General features: G+C 50.0%; 1 protein-coding gene across 2 annotated transcripts in view; it reads right to left on the bottom strand.

Moving 5' to 3' along the window:
* The window catches only part of RBM20 (RNA binding motif protein 20), a 162,551-nt gene that overhangs the window by 42,625 nt on the left and 106,309 nt on the right, over positions 1-13,617 (bottom strand). For both annotated transcript variants that reach the window (XM_016145713.2, XM_016145715.2), the window contains exons 2-5: positions 6,688-7,774; positions 5,271-5,332; positions 3,324-3,415; positions 2,860-2,957 (exon numbers count right to left, since the gene is read on the bottom strand). In XM_016145713.2, coding sequence (XP_016001199.2) covers positions 2,860-2,957; positions 3,324-3,415; positions 5,271-5,332; positions 6,688-7,774 — 1,339 coding nt within the window. The remainder of the gene's footprint in view (positions 1-2,859; positions 2,958-3,323; positions 3,416-5,270; positions 5,333-6,687; positions 7,775-13,617) is intronic.

Here is a 13,617-nt window from a genome sequence, read left to right as displayed (position 1 = left end):
ATCAATATTTTTGTATTTCAGGTTTTCCTAAAGAAAAACACACCCACATTCGATTCCATTTGACAAAAATGGCAAACAGGAGGACCAGAAAGATGTGACCATTTAGCCACTAATTAGGCACGGCTGGGCAGGCTTTGTCCTTGTCCCCCAGATATCCTTGGGAAAGCTCATCTGACCAAGACCTCACAGAACTTACAACAATAAAAGCAGTCAGATGATACCACTTCCCCTCCATTGTGTCTGTAGAACATCCCTCCAAATGTCTGAGTCCATCCTGGGAGATGCTGCCACAGCAACAAAGAATCTGAGTCTGGGTCTAACTGGCCTCTGTACCTTGCTCCATGGCTGATGGCTGGCCAAGGCCCTGCACCCGCAAGGCACCTCAGACCCTGCCAAGCAGCTTGTGGAGTGGGAGTAGGGGAGGGGAGGGAACTTATTAAAGAGAAAATCACAGCAAGAACGACAACTCAGAGACCCTCCAAGAGGGGCAGCAGGGCTTAGTGGTTGAAAGTGAGGCATCTAGAGCCAGGCCTCCTGGGCCTGCCTCCATTTACCAGCCGCATTAAGCACTATGTAGTGTCTGCTATTGTTATCATCCCCCTACAGCGTCTGGGGCTCTCCACCTCCCTCCTGCTGGCCTCCGCTGCAGCAAGAAAAATGTTTCTTGTGTTGTTTCCACTCAGGCTCAGGCCAGATACCTCCCCATCACTAGGCATTTGGGAGAAATTTTACCAACAAATGATCACGGGTCAGACTGCTCATGCCTGCCCCACAGGGAAGGGCTTTCATGGGAGCCTTGCGACATCTCTCGGCGGGGCAGGTACGACGACAGGGATTCCTGGACAGGTTCGTGCACGAGGGACGCTAACACTGACACCTGCCCAAGTCACGGGGCTAGCGGACAGAGCAGAGCGGGCCTGAGACAGGAAGTTTTCCCCACAGCGGGTTATCACTCAATAACAGCCATTGTTACTTCCGCACCCGGCACGGTGCACGAATCGTCATCGTGGACATGGACTCATCCAATCCTTCCAAGAGCAGGACAGCTCTGGTCCGGCCTGCCCCTGGCTCCTGCTGTCCAGCTCTGACGCCGAGTCAGGAGACTGCTCGAATGGCCACATATAATATGCCAAGGTTTGAGGCATAATCGAAACAATCAATTACACAAGCCAGGTGAGCACCGGGCCGCTTCCTTTAACTCTACCTTCAAAAGTCATACAATGTATTAGGGGAGTATTATCTCCGTTTAAGGAAACAGAGCCTCAGAGAAGTAAAGTGATTTGGTGATTTGCCTGAGGCCACACAGCTAGTTGGCTCCAGAACTTGGACTTGAACTTAGGGCTCCTGGCTCCACAACCATAGGAAAAGGCCTCTGGGTCACTGGTCAGCCCCAGAGGATGGCATGGGGTCACGCACAGAGCTGTCCTGCCCTGGCCTGTCTTAACACTTCTCAGCCTCTTTCCCTTTGCAATGAGGCTCAGTTGACACCAGCTCTCTTTCCTGTACCTAGACCTCTGACTCACCTGCCTTCCAATCCACCCTCCCCAATCTGGGTGACAGTTCCCATACCCTCAGTGCTGGGGTCTCAGAGGAGGTTGTGAGCACAGTGATGCCTCCATGGTCCACAGCGTGGGGAAAGAGGCCCTGGGGTGAGGGTGGTGCTGGAGCTGCCACCACCCCCATTGGGACAAGAAGTCACGAAATCAAAGATGAATGACAGGGCTCACTGAACCCAGCCACCCTGCTCTCCTGGAAATGACCTAAAGTTGCCACTGAGTGGGTGTGGCTCCGAGCATGGAGAGTACAGAGAAGAAAACCACAAAATCCTCTTTCTTCAAACCATGGGCTTATAGCTGGGGGTTCTCTCTTGAAGCACTTCCCCCATTAAACATCACAAACGAACAGATACAAACAAACAGAAATCTCAGCCCAGGCAGGCTTCGTTTCCTGTCATGGACCTCCTTGCCTCCCTCCCTACTCGCTCATCCCCCAGGGCCTACAATCTCACCCTTCCTAAGTTTTGCACAAATGCCCCAACATGTGGAGGAGACGGCACGTGGAGGGGCTCCTGTCATGAACGTGTACTTGCTTGCTGCATGAAAAGAGAGACAGAGGCTGTAGCTGTTCACATCACACATTGAAAAAAAAAAAAAACACACATAGGCACAGGCAAAAGCACAGAGACACACGCCCTCCATCAAATGCATTTTGTTTTACAGTCGGTTCCGCGTCTCCCACCCCCTTTCATGTGTTCCCAGGGAACGAGAGAGGCTCCTAGGGGCACAAGGCTACGTGCCATGGGAAACCGAAGAGAGAAAAAGTGTTGTCATGATCCGTGGGAAAGAAGGGATGAAGCTTTAGAGCTCTGGGGGACCAACGAGCACGTCATTGAGAGAGAGGACTGAAAGCAAAGAACACAGAAGCAGCCATCTCCCCAAGGAGCCGGCAAACGCCGTCCATGCGAAGTCTTTACTTTCAAACGGATTTTCCCTTTCTGCTTCAAGTTTCAGAATTACCACTCATGAAAAACGATCCACTTTGGTAAACTGTCAACGTCTTAAAAACACACGCATACAAACTTAGCTTTTTTCCTAAAACAGTGCCGTGTGCTATAGTCTCTGAGTGCCTTCGATTTTAAGAATTGGTTGGCCTTTTTACATCTGTGTGTTTCGATACTTGCTGGACTGAAGGACACAAGTCTCAACCTCTTTCCAGGGGCATGTTTTCCTGCTCTGCACAAAGCCATACCGCCACCAGCTTCTTGTCAGCTCTTCTGTACCTGATAACACTCGGGCACCGCAGGTGACACAAGTGCCTCGATGACAACAATGACAATGGAGAAAATGCTTCCATACTCACATTTGTCCCCGGGGAAGCTGAAGGAAATGCGGGATTTGACTGAGTAAATGACCTTGCTGGAATGGCTACATACGATGCTCCAAGATTTGAGGCATAATCTAAACGATAAATTACACAAAACCGGATGAAAACCTAGTTATTTACTTTACCGTCAAAAGTCACTATTAGGACCTAAGTGGGAGGGGGGAAATGAAAATTCCCTCTTAACGTATCGTTGGGTGACTGGTATGATTATATCTCTGGGCACGTTGATGACCAGCAAAGCTTTATGTCTAAAATATGTCAGAAAATGTTGAAGGCCCCAGACAGCAGGCCTAATGCATTTTAGCATCCTGGGATCTGTATGCTTTATAGACGCATAAGGAGGCCACATAATGGAAGTCTGGTTATTAAAGATGTGGCACAATTAGCCTTGGGGAAGATGATTCCGGGTCCGTGCTGCTGACCCGCAGGCCCATGCTCACCTTCGTTCCCGGCAGGGTTATAAACAGCTGTGCTGTTGGGAGAGGCACACAGAGATCCCTCTGTGGGACCGAGTATACACCGGACACCAGCACTGCAGAGGGGTGAAAAAGGGGGAACCGGTTACTCAGTAAGTTAAATAAAGAATTCCCATCTGACCCAGAAACTCCACTCCTAGGCGCAGACCCAAAATAGTTGAAAATAGACGTTCAAACAAAAACATGTGCACGAATGTTCATAGCAGCACTACTCGCAATAGCCAAAAGAGAGAAACGCTCCAAATATAGATCAAAGGATTTATTTATAAACAAAATGTGACACATATATATACACGTATGTGAATATTCTTCAGCCCTAAAAAGGCGGTATATGCTGTAATGTGAATGAACCCGAAAATATTATGCTAAGTGAAAAAAGCCGGTCACAAAAGGCCACATGTTATACATGAAATGCCCAGAGGAAAATCTATAGAGATAGAAAGCAGATTAGAGGTTGTCAGGGGCTCGGGGAAGGAGGACCAGGGAGTGACTGCTGAGGGGTATGGGGTTTCACCTGAGGGCAATGAAAATGTTCTGGAACTAGATACTGGGAACATTTGCACAACCTTGGGAACGTGCGAAATACCACTGAGTTGTGCACTTTAAAATGGTTCAAATGGTGGGCCTCATGTGAATTTTAGCACGCACACACACACACACACACACAAAAGTAGAGAGCCAGAGGAGAAAGACCTTTTAGAAGTCATTTCTTTACATTGTGGTAAAATCCATGTGATGTGAAATTTACCAGCTTAACCATTTTTAAGTTCAGGGGCACTAAGCACACTCCCCCTGTTTTGCAACCACCTCCGCCATCCATCTCCAGAATTCTTTTCATCTTGCAAAACTGAAACTCTACCCAGTAAACACTAATCCCCCGTGGCTCCCTCCCCCCGCCCCTGGCAACCGCCATTCTACTCTCTGTCTCGATGACTCTGACGACTTCAGGTAGGGCCTTTATGTGGAATCACACGGTTTTTGTCCTTTTGTGCCTGGCTCGTTTCACTTAGCGTGATGTCCTCAAGGTTCACCCACGTTGTAGTATGTGTCAGAAATTCCTTCCTTTTTCAGTGCATGTGCTACCCAAGTGAGCACATAAATGCCTTCCTTCTGATGCTGAATTACAGTCCACCGTGCGTATGGCCCATGCTTTGTTTACCGACTCATCTGCTGTGGACATTTGGGTTGCTTCCACCTTTTGGCCACTGTGACTAAGGGAGGCCTTCTGAATGGGCTCCTTTCAAAACACTGCGGCGTCCTCCGCACTGGTCTCCGGTGTCTGCCATCGCCCCCGCCATCTGTTCTCAGCACGCGGAACCAGAGCATGTCCCTCCTTTGCCCGTCCCTCCCACACTCCAGTCACACTCAGAGCAAAAACAGAAGTTTTCACGACCCAACACACTGGCACTTCCCTGACCGCTCCCTCCCCCAGCACAGGGCTCTGGTCATAGTGATGCTGCCCCCGCATCCCAGGGCCATCAAACTTGCTGTCCCCTCTGCCTCCGCTGGGAGTGCACGTCCCCCAGACAGCCACGGTCTCACTCCATCCTCTCCTGAGGTGTCCTCAGCGAGTGCCCCCAAAAATGCAAGGGCCAGCCTGTGAGCGAATGTGTATTCATGTGCGCACACATGCGCGCACACACATACCCCCCTCTTCCTGCCCCTGCCCTGACGTTATTTTTTGCTTAGCATTTACCACCAGACATGCGATATATAATTCACTGTTTATTTTGTGATCATCTGACACTCCCCCCCGCCCGCCCCCGCCGTTAAGTGTATGCTCCTTGGAGACAGAGACATTGCCTGTGTTGTTCCATTTCCTCAGCACCTAGAACAGCACAGCACACAGTAGGTGCTCAACGAACATTTGTTGAGCGCGTGCACGAACCTGTTCTCCTGGACGGCACTTACTTTTCAGAGAAGACCAAGCATTTCTGAGCATGTAGTTTCCCTTTCACGTGCAGCTCCCAGTCCTGGGCCAGAAGGAAAGAAAGATGATGGAATCCGCAGGGGATGCGTGCAGGCTCCCTTGGCCAGACAGGGAGCTTAGAGTGCCCAGAGGTTGGACCAACCCTGCAGACACATCTCCCCTCCGCTCTCCCTCCAAGGTTCCTGCCCCAACCCGGCCTTCCGTCCAGCCCTCATTCCTACACAGCCGTGTCCTTCTTGGACAGGATCCCAGATTCACACACCTGATCCCTTTTTCTCCTCTCGGTGGACCCCCTTAGTCCCACCTCACCTCCAGCTCATTGCCATTTCCAACTGGAAGAATCTGACAGGTGGACTCACAGTGAGTTGCAAAGCCTTAAGGAAAGGCTTAGGAGAGACAAAGTGCTCCACCACCTCCCATGTCAGCAGCCCCTTCTGGAGACTGGAGGTGAGAGGGTGTGCCCCAGCTAAGTGACAGGGACACACTTGCAGCACGCACCCAAGCAGAGGGGGAATGACAGTGTGGCGTGACTCACACTCAAGAGGGATGATTATGAAATGCAAATGGGAGAAGAGACAGGAGCCAGTGTAGCCTGAGGCTAGGAGACGCAGGCTCTGGGAGGGCCAGACCCACATTCAAATCTCCACCCTGCCCTTTCTAGCTAGGGGCCCTGGACAAGTCGTTTTACCTCTCTGGGCCTCAGGTTTCACATATGAGAATAATAATAGTATCAACCTTGAAGAGTTACTGCTGGTACACAGAAAAGGTTTAATATATGTTAGCTATTATAATTATCATTGCTTTCAAATATTTCATTGCATCATCAATACATTTTGAGGGGAAATTTATACTATAACGGACCTTTGTTTGCTGGAGCCCGAAGCAATTTACAACCACCGGAAAGGGTCATGAGGTTCTTACCTCCATTATGCAGTTGGGGAAGCTGAGGTCCTCTATGATAATCTGTCTAGGTCCCACGTGAGAAATTCTCTTGCCCCGACCCAAAATTCTGCTCTCAGTACAATGCCAGGAGCAGTAACATTTAGGCGTAGCTCAGAGGAAAAACCTCCATCAAGGAGGTGGGGGACCCTAATTCCCAAGTCCCTTCTCGTAAACCTGGGCAGGGCCACTTGATCCCCTCACTCAGAGGAGCTTTCTCAGCTGTAGACATGGGTAAGAATCTCTTACTTGTTTTAAAGCAAGGGACTGGCCCTGGTACATTTCCGAAATTCCTATTAGTCCTAATACCTATTTTAATCGAGAGTACTGATGGCAATGACATTTTTTACCCAGTCCCCAAATGTACCAGTTCCTCACCCATAAACAGCGAGAGCTGGGTGGTGGTGGTGAGCCCACCTGGGCTTGGCTATAGCTCCCAGCCCGTCTTAAGGGACTCACCTTCAAATCAAACACCTTCTTGTCACAGATGCTACAGATGTGTGGCAGGTGGAGGGGGGCCACCCCGTGAAGGTCATTCAGCTCTTGAGCCTGCAGGGGCCGCACGGACAGCATCGCGGGCTCCTCCTTGGCCCGCCGCCTTGCCCCGCTGAAACCCTGCTTGCTGTTGTTCAGCCGACCCCCGAAGGAAGGAGGGGTCCTGTCTGGGGTCGGCTCCTCAGGGTCATACAGCTCGTAGGACTGGCTGGTGTGGGGAGGCCACAGGTTGGGGCTGGCTGTGAGATCGGGCTTGCTCTGGCCAGAGAACCCATGGGGGCTCTCCCACTGGCTGTTCGGGCCCTGAAGCAGTGGACCCCCCTCGCCTTTTAGGCTCCCCACCTGCTCAGCCACAAACCCGCCTGCCACGTTCGCCCCTTGGGAGTTGGGTCCGTAGTAGTCCTTAGGAAAGGCAGCTTGGCCATCTTGCCCTGAGTGGCTGTAGTGCCCTTCATAGGTCACGCTGCCTGAGGTAGAGGCCGAGGCTGGCAGGAAGATGGGCTGACCGTCTGTTTCGGAGCCATAGGCCTGGCCGGAGGTGGCTTTGCCGTACTCGTAGAATCCTGCCGCAGCAGAAGCTGGCCCAGTCTTGCTAATCCCCAAGAGGACGGCCGGCTGGGCAGGGGTCTGAGGCATGACCCCGCTGAAAGGATGCATCACCATGGCATTGGGGGGCTGGCTGGGAAGGCTCACAGAGGGTCCTGGGCCTCGCGTCTGGCCGGGGGGAGAGAAGGCAATTGTACTGGAAGGAAACCGGGCACTGGGCACACTTGCAGCATGCTGGGGCACCCCGGTATGGCTGTGAGCGGCGCTGATCACGGACGGATGCCTCAGTTGGTTGAACAGCGGCTGGGACATGGCCACTTTGGAGAGGACTTGGTTCAGAACCGTGGCGGCCGCAGTGTTGTTGGTGACAGCTGTCTGTGCCAACTTCAGCCGGTGGAGGGTGAGCTGGGCTTGCAGTTGAGCCAGCTGGAGACTGGCGGGCGAAGGAAGCAGAGGGTTCGGGTTACTGACGGAGAATGGGTTCTTGTCCAGGAGCTTGGCGGCACTGCGGGAAGACAGAGGTTGAGATGCACAGCTGCTTTTCACAGAGGTGGGCAGGTGTTCTTTCTGTGCTTATCTGTGGTCCCCCAGGCTAACCAGGTAAACAAGACCCTCCGACACAGGCCCCACGTATAATCTGCAAAATCCTGAGCTCGCACATACACGTCAACTTAAAAAATCCAGCGGAAAAGTTATCATATGACAGAATGTTCACTCTCACTGGTAATCAGAGAGATACAAGCTAAAACCACAAGAAACAAATACTTGCCCGGCAAAGTGGCATTTTAAAAAAATAATAGCGCTTAGTGCTGGTGTGAGGTAAACCGGAATGGACACGTCGATGACCATCTAAACTCACATGGCTTTGTTCGTTAGGCAAAATATGCACTCATGACAGCCACATGCCTTGGCCCAATAATTCAGTTCTATACATCTATTTTAAGAAAGTGAACTAAAATTCGGATAAAACTTGATACCAAAGATCGTTAATAATAATACTACATTATTTAAGAGTCCATAGTTGAGAACTACAAATACCCCATCACAGAGGGGAGGGGAGTAAATTATGATATATGTTCAGAATGAAATGTTAAGTAGAAATTTACGACTGGTGTTTAAATTTCTACTTCACTGTGCAGTGTTTAAGACGTTCAAAAAAGTGTAACCGGCACCAAGCTTGAGACGGGAAACATCCCAACGCACTAACTGTTCCTCGGGTATCTGCTCCCCCACCCAGCCCTAACCCCCATCACTGCCAACGGTCGACACTCCCCTGAGTTTGGCATGGTCGATATTAACAACAACAACAGAAATACTTAGCGACACGAGAAAATCCACATCCTCTAATGTCAAGGGGGAAAAGGGGGCTTCAGAATTGCATACAGAACAAATTGTGTGAATATTTGTGCCGAACACATTTTCTCCCCTGTCCGGACTCATTTCACATCCCAAAGCAGCAAGAATCATGCTTCCCTCAGTCCGCTCTCAAAACACAACTAGTGTAAAGATTACAAGAGAATCTGAATCTGACGTCTTAGGTGGTGGGAGGTGCTCACAGACCCTTACCACAGGGGCGTTCTGTCTGACATGTGCCTTGCTCGTGACCGCTGTTAGTTGGTTATGGTGTTTTCTGGACCAAAAATGAGGAAGCGTCATCCGGAAAGGGGACAGACTTTCTGAGACAGTCTAAGGTACGTGTGGTTACCACAGTTAGGGCTCCTTTGTAAGACCATATTTCCTGGGTCTTAAACACCTCTTCTGGGGAGTAGGTGTAATCAGGAAATGTGTTTGGGATGTTGATAAACTGAAATTCCCAAGACTTCCGAATGGGGAGGATGGAACTAAGCATCTGAAACTGAGATTGCCATGGGCAACCAAGGCTACACGTTCAGCACGCCAAGGGAAGTGTAAGTTAAGACACTGCAAAGCCGGGACACTGTAGACTAGGTCTTCACTGTCATAGGCTCTGTACGGTAAAAGTCTGATGACGATGGAACAAGGAGAGAGGCTGGGGGCAGACACGGTTCGGGAAGAAAAAGGGGGAAGACACGGAAGTAGGCGGCATGTCGCATCTCTCCCACTTTTGAGCCACTTGAGGAAAGCGAGCTTCCGCTTGTGCTGGTGCTTTGCACTGGGCTGAGACGAGTGGGAGGCAGGGAGGAGGCGACGCGTCATGGGGAGGGAGGCGAATGGGAGAGTCTCACACTGCCCATGACGCTAAGCATCGCGTGCGTAGCCTACATTATCTCAGTCGATCGCTCCATGCGTCCTATGGGGCAGGAAGTTTTCACCCTAATTTTGCAGGGCGAGAATCTAAAGCCCAGAGAGGTTAGGTGACCTACTTACGAACACTCGCGGTTGGTTGGTGAGTACAGACGTGGGATTTGAATGCCAGCTAGGCCTTGAAAAAGAAGAGAAAAGGCACAGGTGGCTAAGCATGCAGCTTCTGAGCCCTCCCTGAGTACGTCTCATGGGCTGCCTCGCTGTTTTGTTTGAAGTGAGTTCTCAGAACATCGGGCACCCTCATGTTCAAATACAACTACAAAATATAGTTCAGAGACAGAAACATGACTCTGGGTTACGATTTCCCATTCTGTGAGAAATCAAGAATTTGCTATAAGTCCTGAAAGAGACACTACCCTTCACCCAGCCAGCAGCCCTGCTGTACTCCACGGGTAGAATGAGGTGGCTGAATTTTAAGATGTTGAGGGTGCCGAGGAGAATCAAGGCTAACGCCGGTTACAGACCTATTCTCCTCTGGGTAGTTGTGTGCCAGTTGTAGCAAAGCCTTGGTGGCCCAGTGGGGCCCAGGCACAAATCATGGCAGCAGCAGCTGAGTTGGAGAGGCGCTAATGGTCTATGGAGGCGAGAATACGGCAGGAAGAGGAGGATGGACAAGAGTCTGATGATGTATCTCTACTCATGCACTATTAAGTAGCGGAGCTTTAGAAAAGCAATTAAGCTTAACTCAAAACCCTGCCCACACAGGGCCAACCCTTCTGACCAGGTTTGTCCTCGACACAGCCTGTTCTTGCTAACAAGGCGATAATGAGGTGCCAACTTGGTTTCTATGATCGGAGTGAGAAGAGGTTGGTTTTGTTTTTCCAGGAGAAGTCAGCTGTATGTTCTGAAACTGTGTCCTGGGCTGGAGGGAGCTCTTGCTGGAGAGTCCCCTTCACCTCTGAAAGGACACGTGAGGAGAGGCTGTCTTTCCAACTAGAAAGGCCAGCCCCGCTGGGTATTTGTAGGTCGGCCATGGGAAACACGTGTTGTTCAGGTACAGCCCAGGTTCCAGATTATCCATTCAGATCCAGCATGAAAAAATAAGACTATTTTCTTCCCAATTTCTGCTGTGCCTGGCAAATTCTTATTGTCCCCAGTTCTAATGAACCTTGAGTAGAAGTGATTTCACATGAATCACCCGAGCTAGACACCTCTTTTGAACCAAAGACCTTTAGATAAAGAAGAAAAGACCCCTCATCCTATCTTTCAAAAGCCCTAAAATTCTTAGCCCACAAGAGTTAATCATTTAAAATTGAGGTGCATATAGCAATCATATTTTTGAGCCAAAAAATCGGGGTGTATGCACGGACGCCCCTAGGGAATAGAACTGATGTGTCTTCCCACTACCGTGGTTTATAACCATTACCTCACTTAGCACATCCTGCCTTGTGATAAAAAGAACAGCTTATGTTCCTTTCTCCTTCCACTAGACATCGGCTCCACGATTGAAAGGAACATGTCTTGGAGATTGTCATATTTCCCTGGCACACTGCCTTGCACTCAGTGGGCACTCAGTAACGGCCATGACGACCAGAATGGAGAAGAAAAATAATGGGCGTAGCTCATCAGGACCAGGTGGCTTTAAGGAGATGTGGTCACCTTTTGAGAGCACACATTTCTACAAATAAAGGCCCTCGAACAATCCAAAAAGGAGAATTAACTATTGCCTAGAAAGCAAATAGATTTTGCTGTTGGATACAGCTTAAACTGCAGTCAGCTGCAGAATCCTCTGTCCGGGGGGGGAATGTCTGTAACTCCCCATTCCAAAGCAGGAGTTCCAACACACTCTTCTCCCTGTCTCCCTTTAGAGATTGATGATTAATCCCTGTGGTGGGTTGAATAATGACTCCGGAAGATATCCGCATCCTAATCCCCAGAACCTGTGACTGTTATTTTACATGACAAAGGGGATTTTGCAGATGTGATGAAGTTAAGGGTTATCAGATGGAGAGACAATCCTGGATTATCTGGGCAGGCCCAACGTAATGACAAGGGTCCTCATAAAATGGAAGCAGGAGGATCAGAGCCAGAGCGATGGAAGGATGGAAGCAGAGGCTAGAGAGGAGAGAAGATGCTATGCTGCTGGTTTTGAAGATGGAGGAAGGAAGGAACTGGACCTGGGGACACCTTGACTTCGGCCCTGGGAGATGGATTTTGTACTTCAGACCTCCAGAACTGTAAGATAAGAAATGTGTATTGGTGTAAGCCACTACATTCGTGGTACTATGTTATAGAAGCAAATAGGAAACTAATACACTCCGCCAAGAAAATTAGATCTAAAAGAGGCTTCCACACAGAGAGGCAGTGTCGGGTGTGGGGACATTGGCTGGATCTTGTCGGCATGAACTCATGTCCTCAGAGGTCCTGGAGAACAAAGACCATGTGACCAGGCATCTGAAGACCCTCTGGGAACTTCGCCAGGATCCAGGGAAACCCAGAGGTCTCTTCTTTTTCAAAGTCAGCTTTCTTTACCCAGCCAGAGCGATGACACCCTGGGAAAGCTTAGAATCGCACATCCTGAGGGATCGGCTCATCCACTCCCCTCATTAAAAGAAGAGAGAAAGTGACGCACCCAAAGCTGCATAGCTGGGTAACAGCAAAACCTTAGTGAGAACTCAGATCATTCAAAACAGCTTCTAACAACTGACAAAATAGCCCTGTCTCCAAAAACCCTAAGTCCTAGAACTATTTCATCACCAACTTATCTCTACCTGTGGTCCTCCCCTCCGTTCAGAGAGATACTGACTACCTCTGACTTGCCAGGCACTCCCCGGGCACTGGACCTCTGTACGCTGCAGAGGTGACAGCCAGCACCTGCTATGTCCCCTCTTCTCCTAAACCTTGTGCAGTGACACTGTTTACAGCCATGTAGTCGAACCCCGGAGGACGGAGAGCAGCACGGTGAGTTACGTAAACTGGGCATCTGGCACAGAGCTAGAAAAGCTACCACACAGTCACACGACTCGCAGGAGAAAGACCGCACAGCCACGCTGGCTGGTCCAGGCCTCCACGAGGCTCTCTGCCCCCAGGGCGGACGTTTCCTTTCTGAGCCATTAATGGTGACGAAGAATTCACAGTGAAAATTATTACGTTAAAAAAATGTGGGTTTCCTGCTTGCTTAGAAAGTTTTTTTTTTCTTTCCCTCATTAAAGCAGCACTTCTCTCAAGAGCTTTAAAAATAAAATATGAATAAAAGAGAACTAGTTGCATTTATAATGCCAGGATATATAGGAGACTCAGATGAAAACTGTTTCTAATGGTTTAATTCCAGAACGGCAAAAGGATGTGCAACACATTGTATCCACCGGGAGGGAGAGAGCAACAGCTGTCCCCCTTGACAATGCTCATTGTTTGTCCCAAAGCTCTTTCACATTTCATTCGGAGTCCCAAGCAGGATGCAGTGATGGATTAGTATTTGGGCACAAGGAGTGAGTGAGGCAGTGCCCTTCCTGGGTTTGAGTCAGGGTGCTAGAAATTCAGCACGATTTTTGTGACGTAATCCGTCCTGTTCCGAAGACACAGGCAGAGGCCACGGAGCCTCTGTTCTGCACGGACTCTGTCACAGGGACCGAGGGGGCATCCGCGAGTCTGCGCACTCAGCCCACATGCACGGAGCATCTGTTACGTGCCAGGTGTGGGGACACAGAGATGGGAAAAGAGATCCCCTCCCGAGAGGAGGCAGACCAGCCCAGAGAGCAATGAGTATTCCGACAGAGGTAAGTAAGCACGACAGCAAGGCACAGGAGGAAGTGGTGTGAGCCTCAGACGTTTTAGAGAAATGAAACAAATGAAAAAAAAAAAAAAAAGGCCAATTCAAAGGCTGTCCCTGAACTTTGAACAAAGGCGTGCAAATGTTCTGGGCTTATTAATCCATCTACAGATGCGAAAATGCCTCAGCTGCCGGCTGGAAGGCAGCTGCAGGGTGAGCTGTGGGGTGAATACAATGGCCCGGCCCTCACCAGGGGGCAGTTTCTAAACCACTGAGACACCTTCCATTTTTCAACAGCTACCAGGCCCTTTTCCTGTACTAACAACTGGCTTTTTGGGAGGCATTAGTGAACTCCC

This window comes from Rousettus aegyptiacus, unplaced genomic scaffold, assembly GCF_014176215.1.
Source record: "Rousettus aegyptiacus isolate mRouAeg1 unplaced genomic scaffold, mRouAeg1.p scaffold_m13_p_6, whole genome shotgun sequence".
Lineage (NCBI taxonomy): Eukaryota > Metazoa > Chordata > Mammalia > Chiroptera > Pteropodidae > Rousettus > Rousettus aegyptiacus.
Note: the sequence above shows the minus strand (reverse complement) of the source record. Positions and strands in the feature narration are given on the sequence as shown.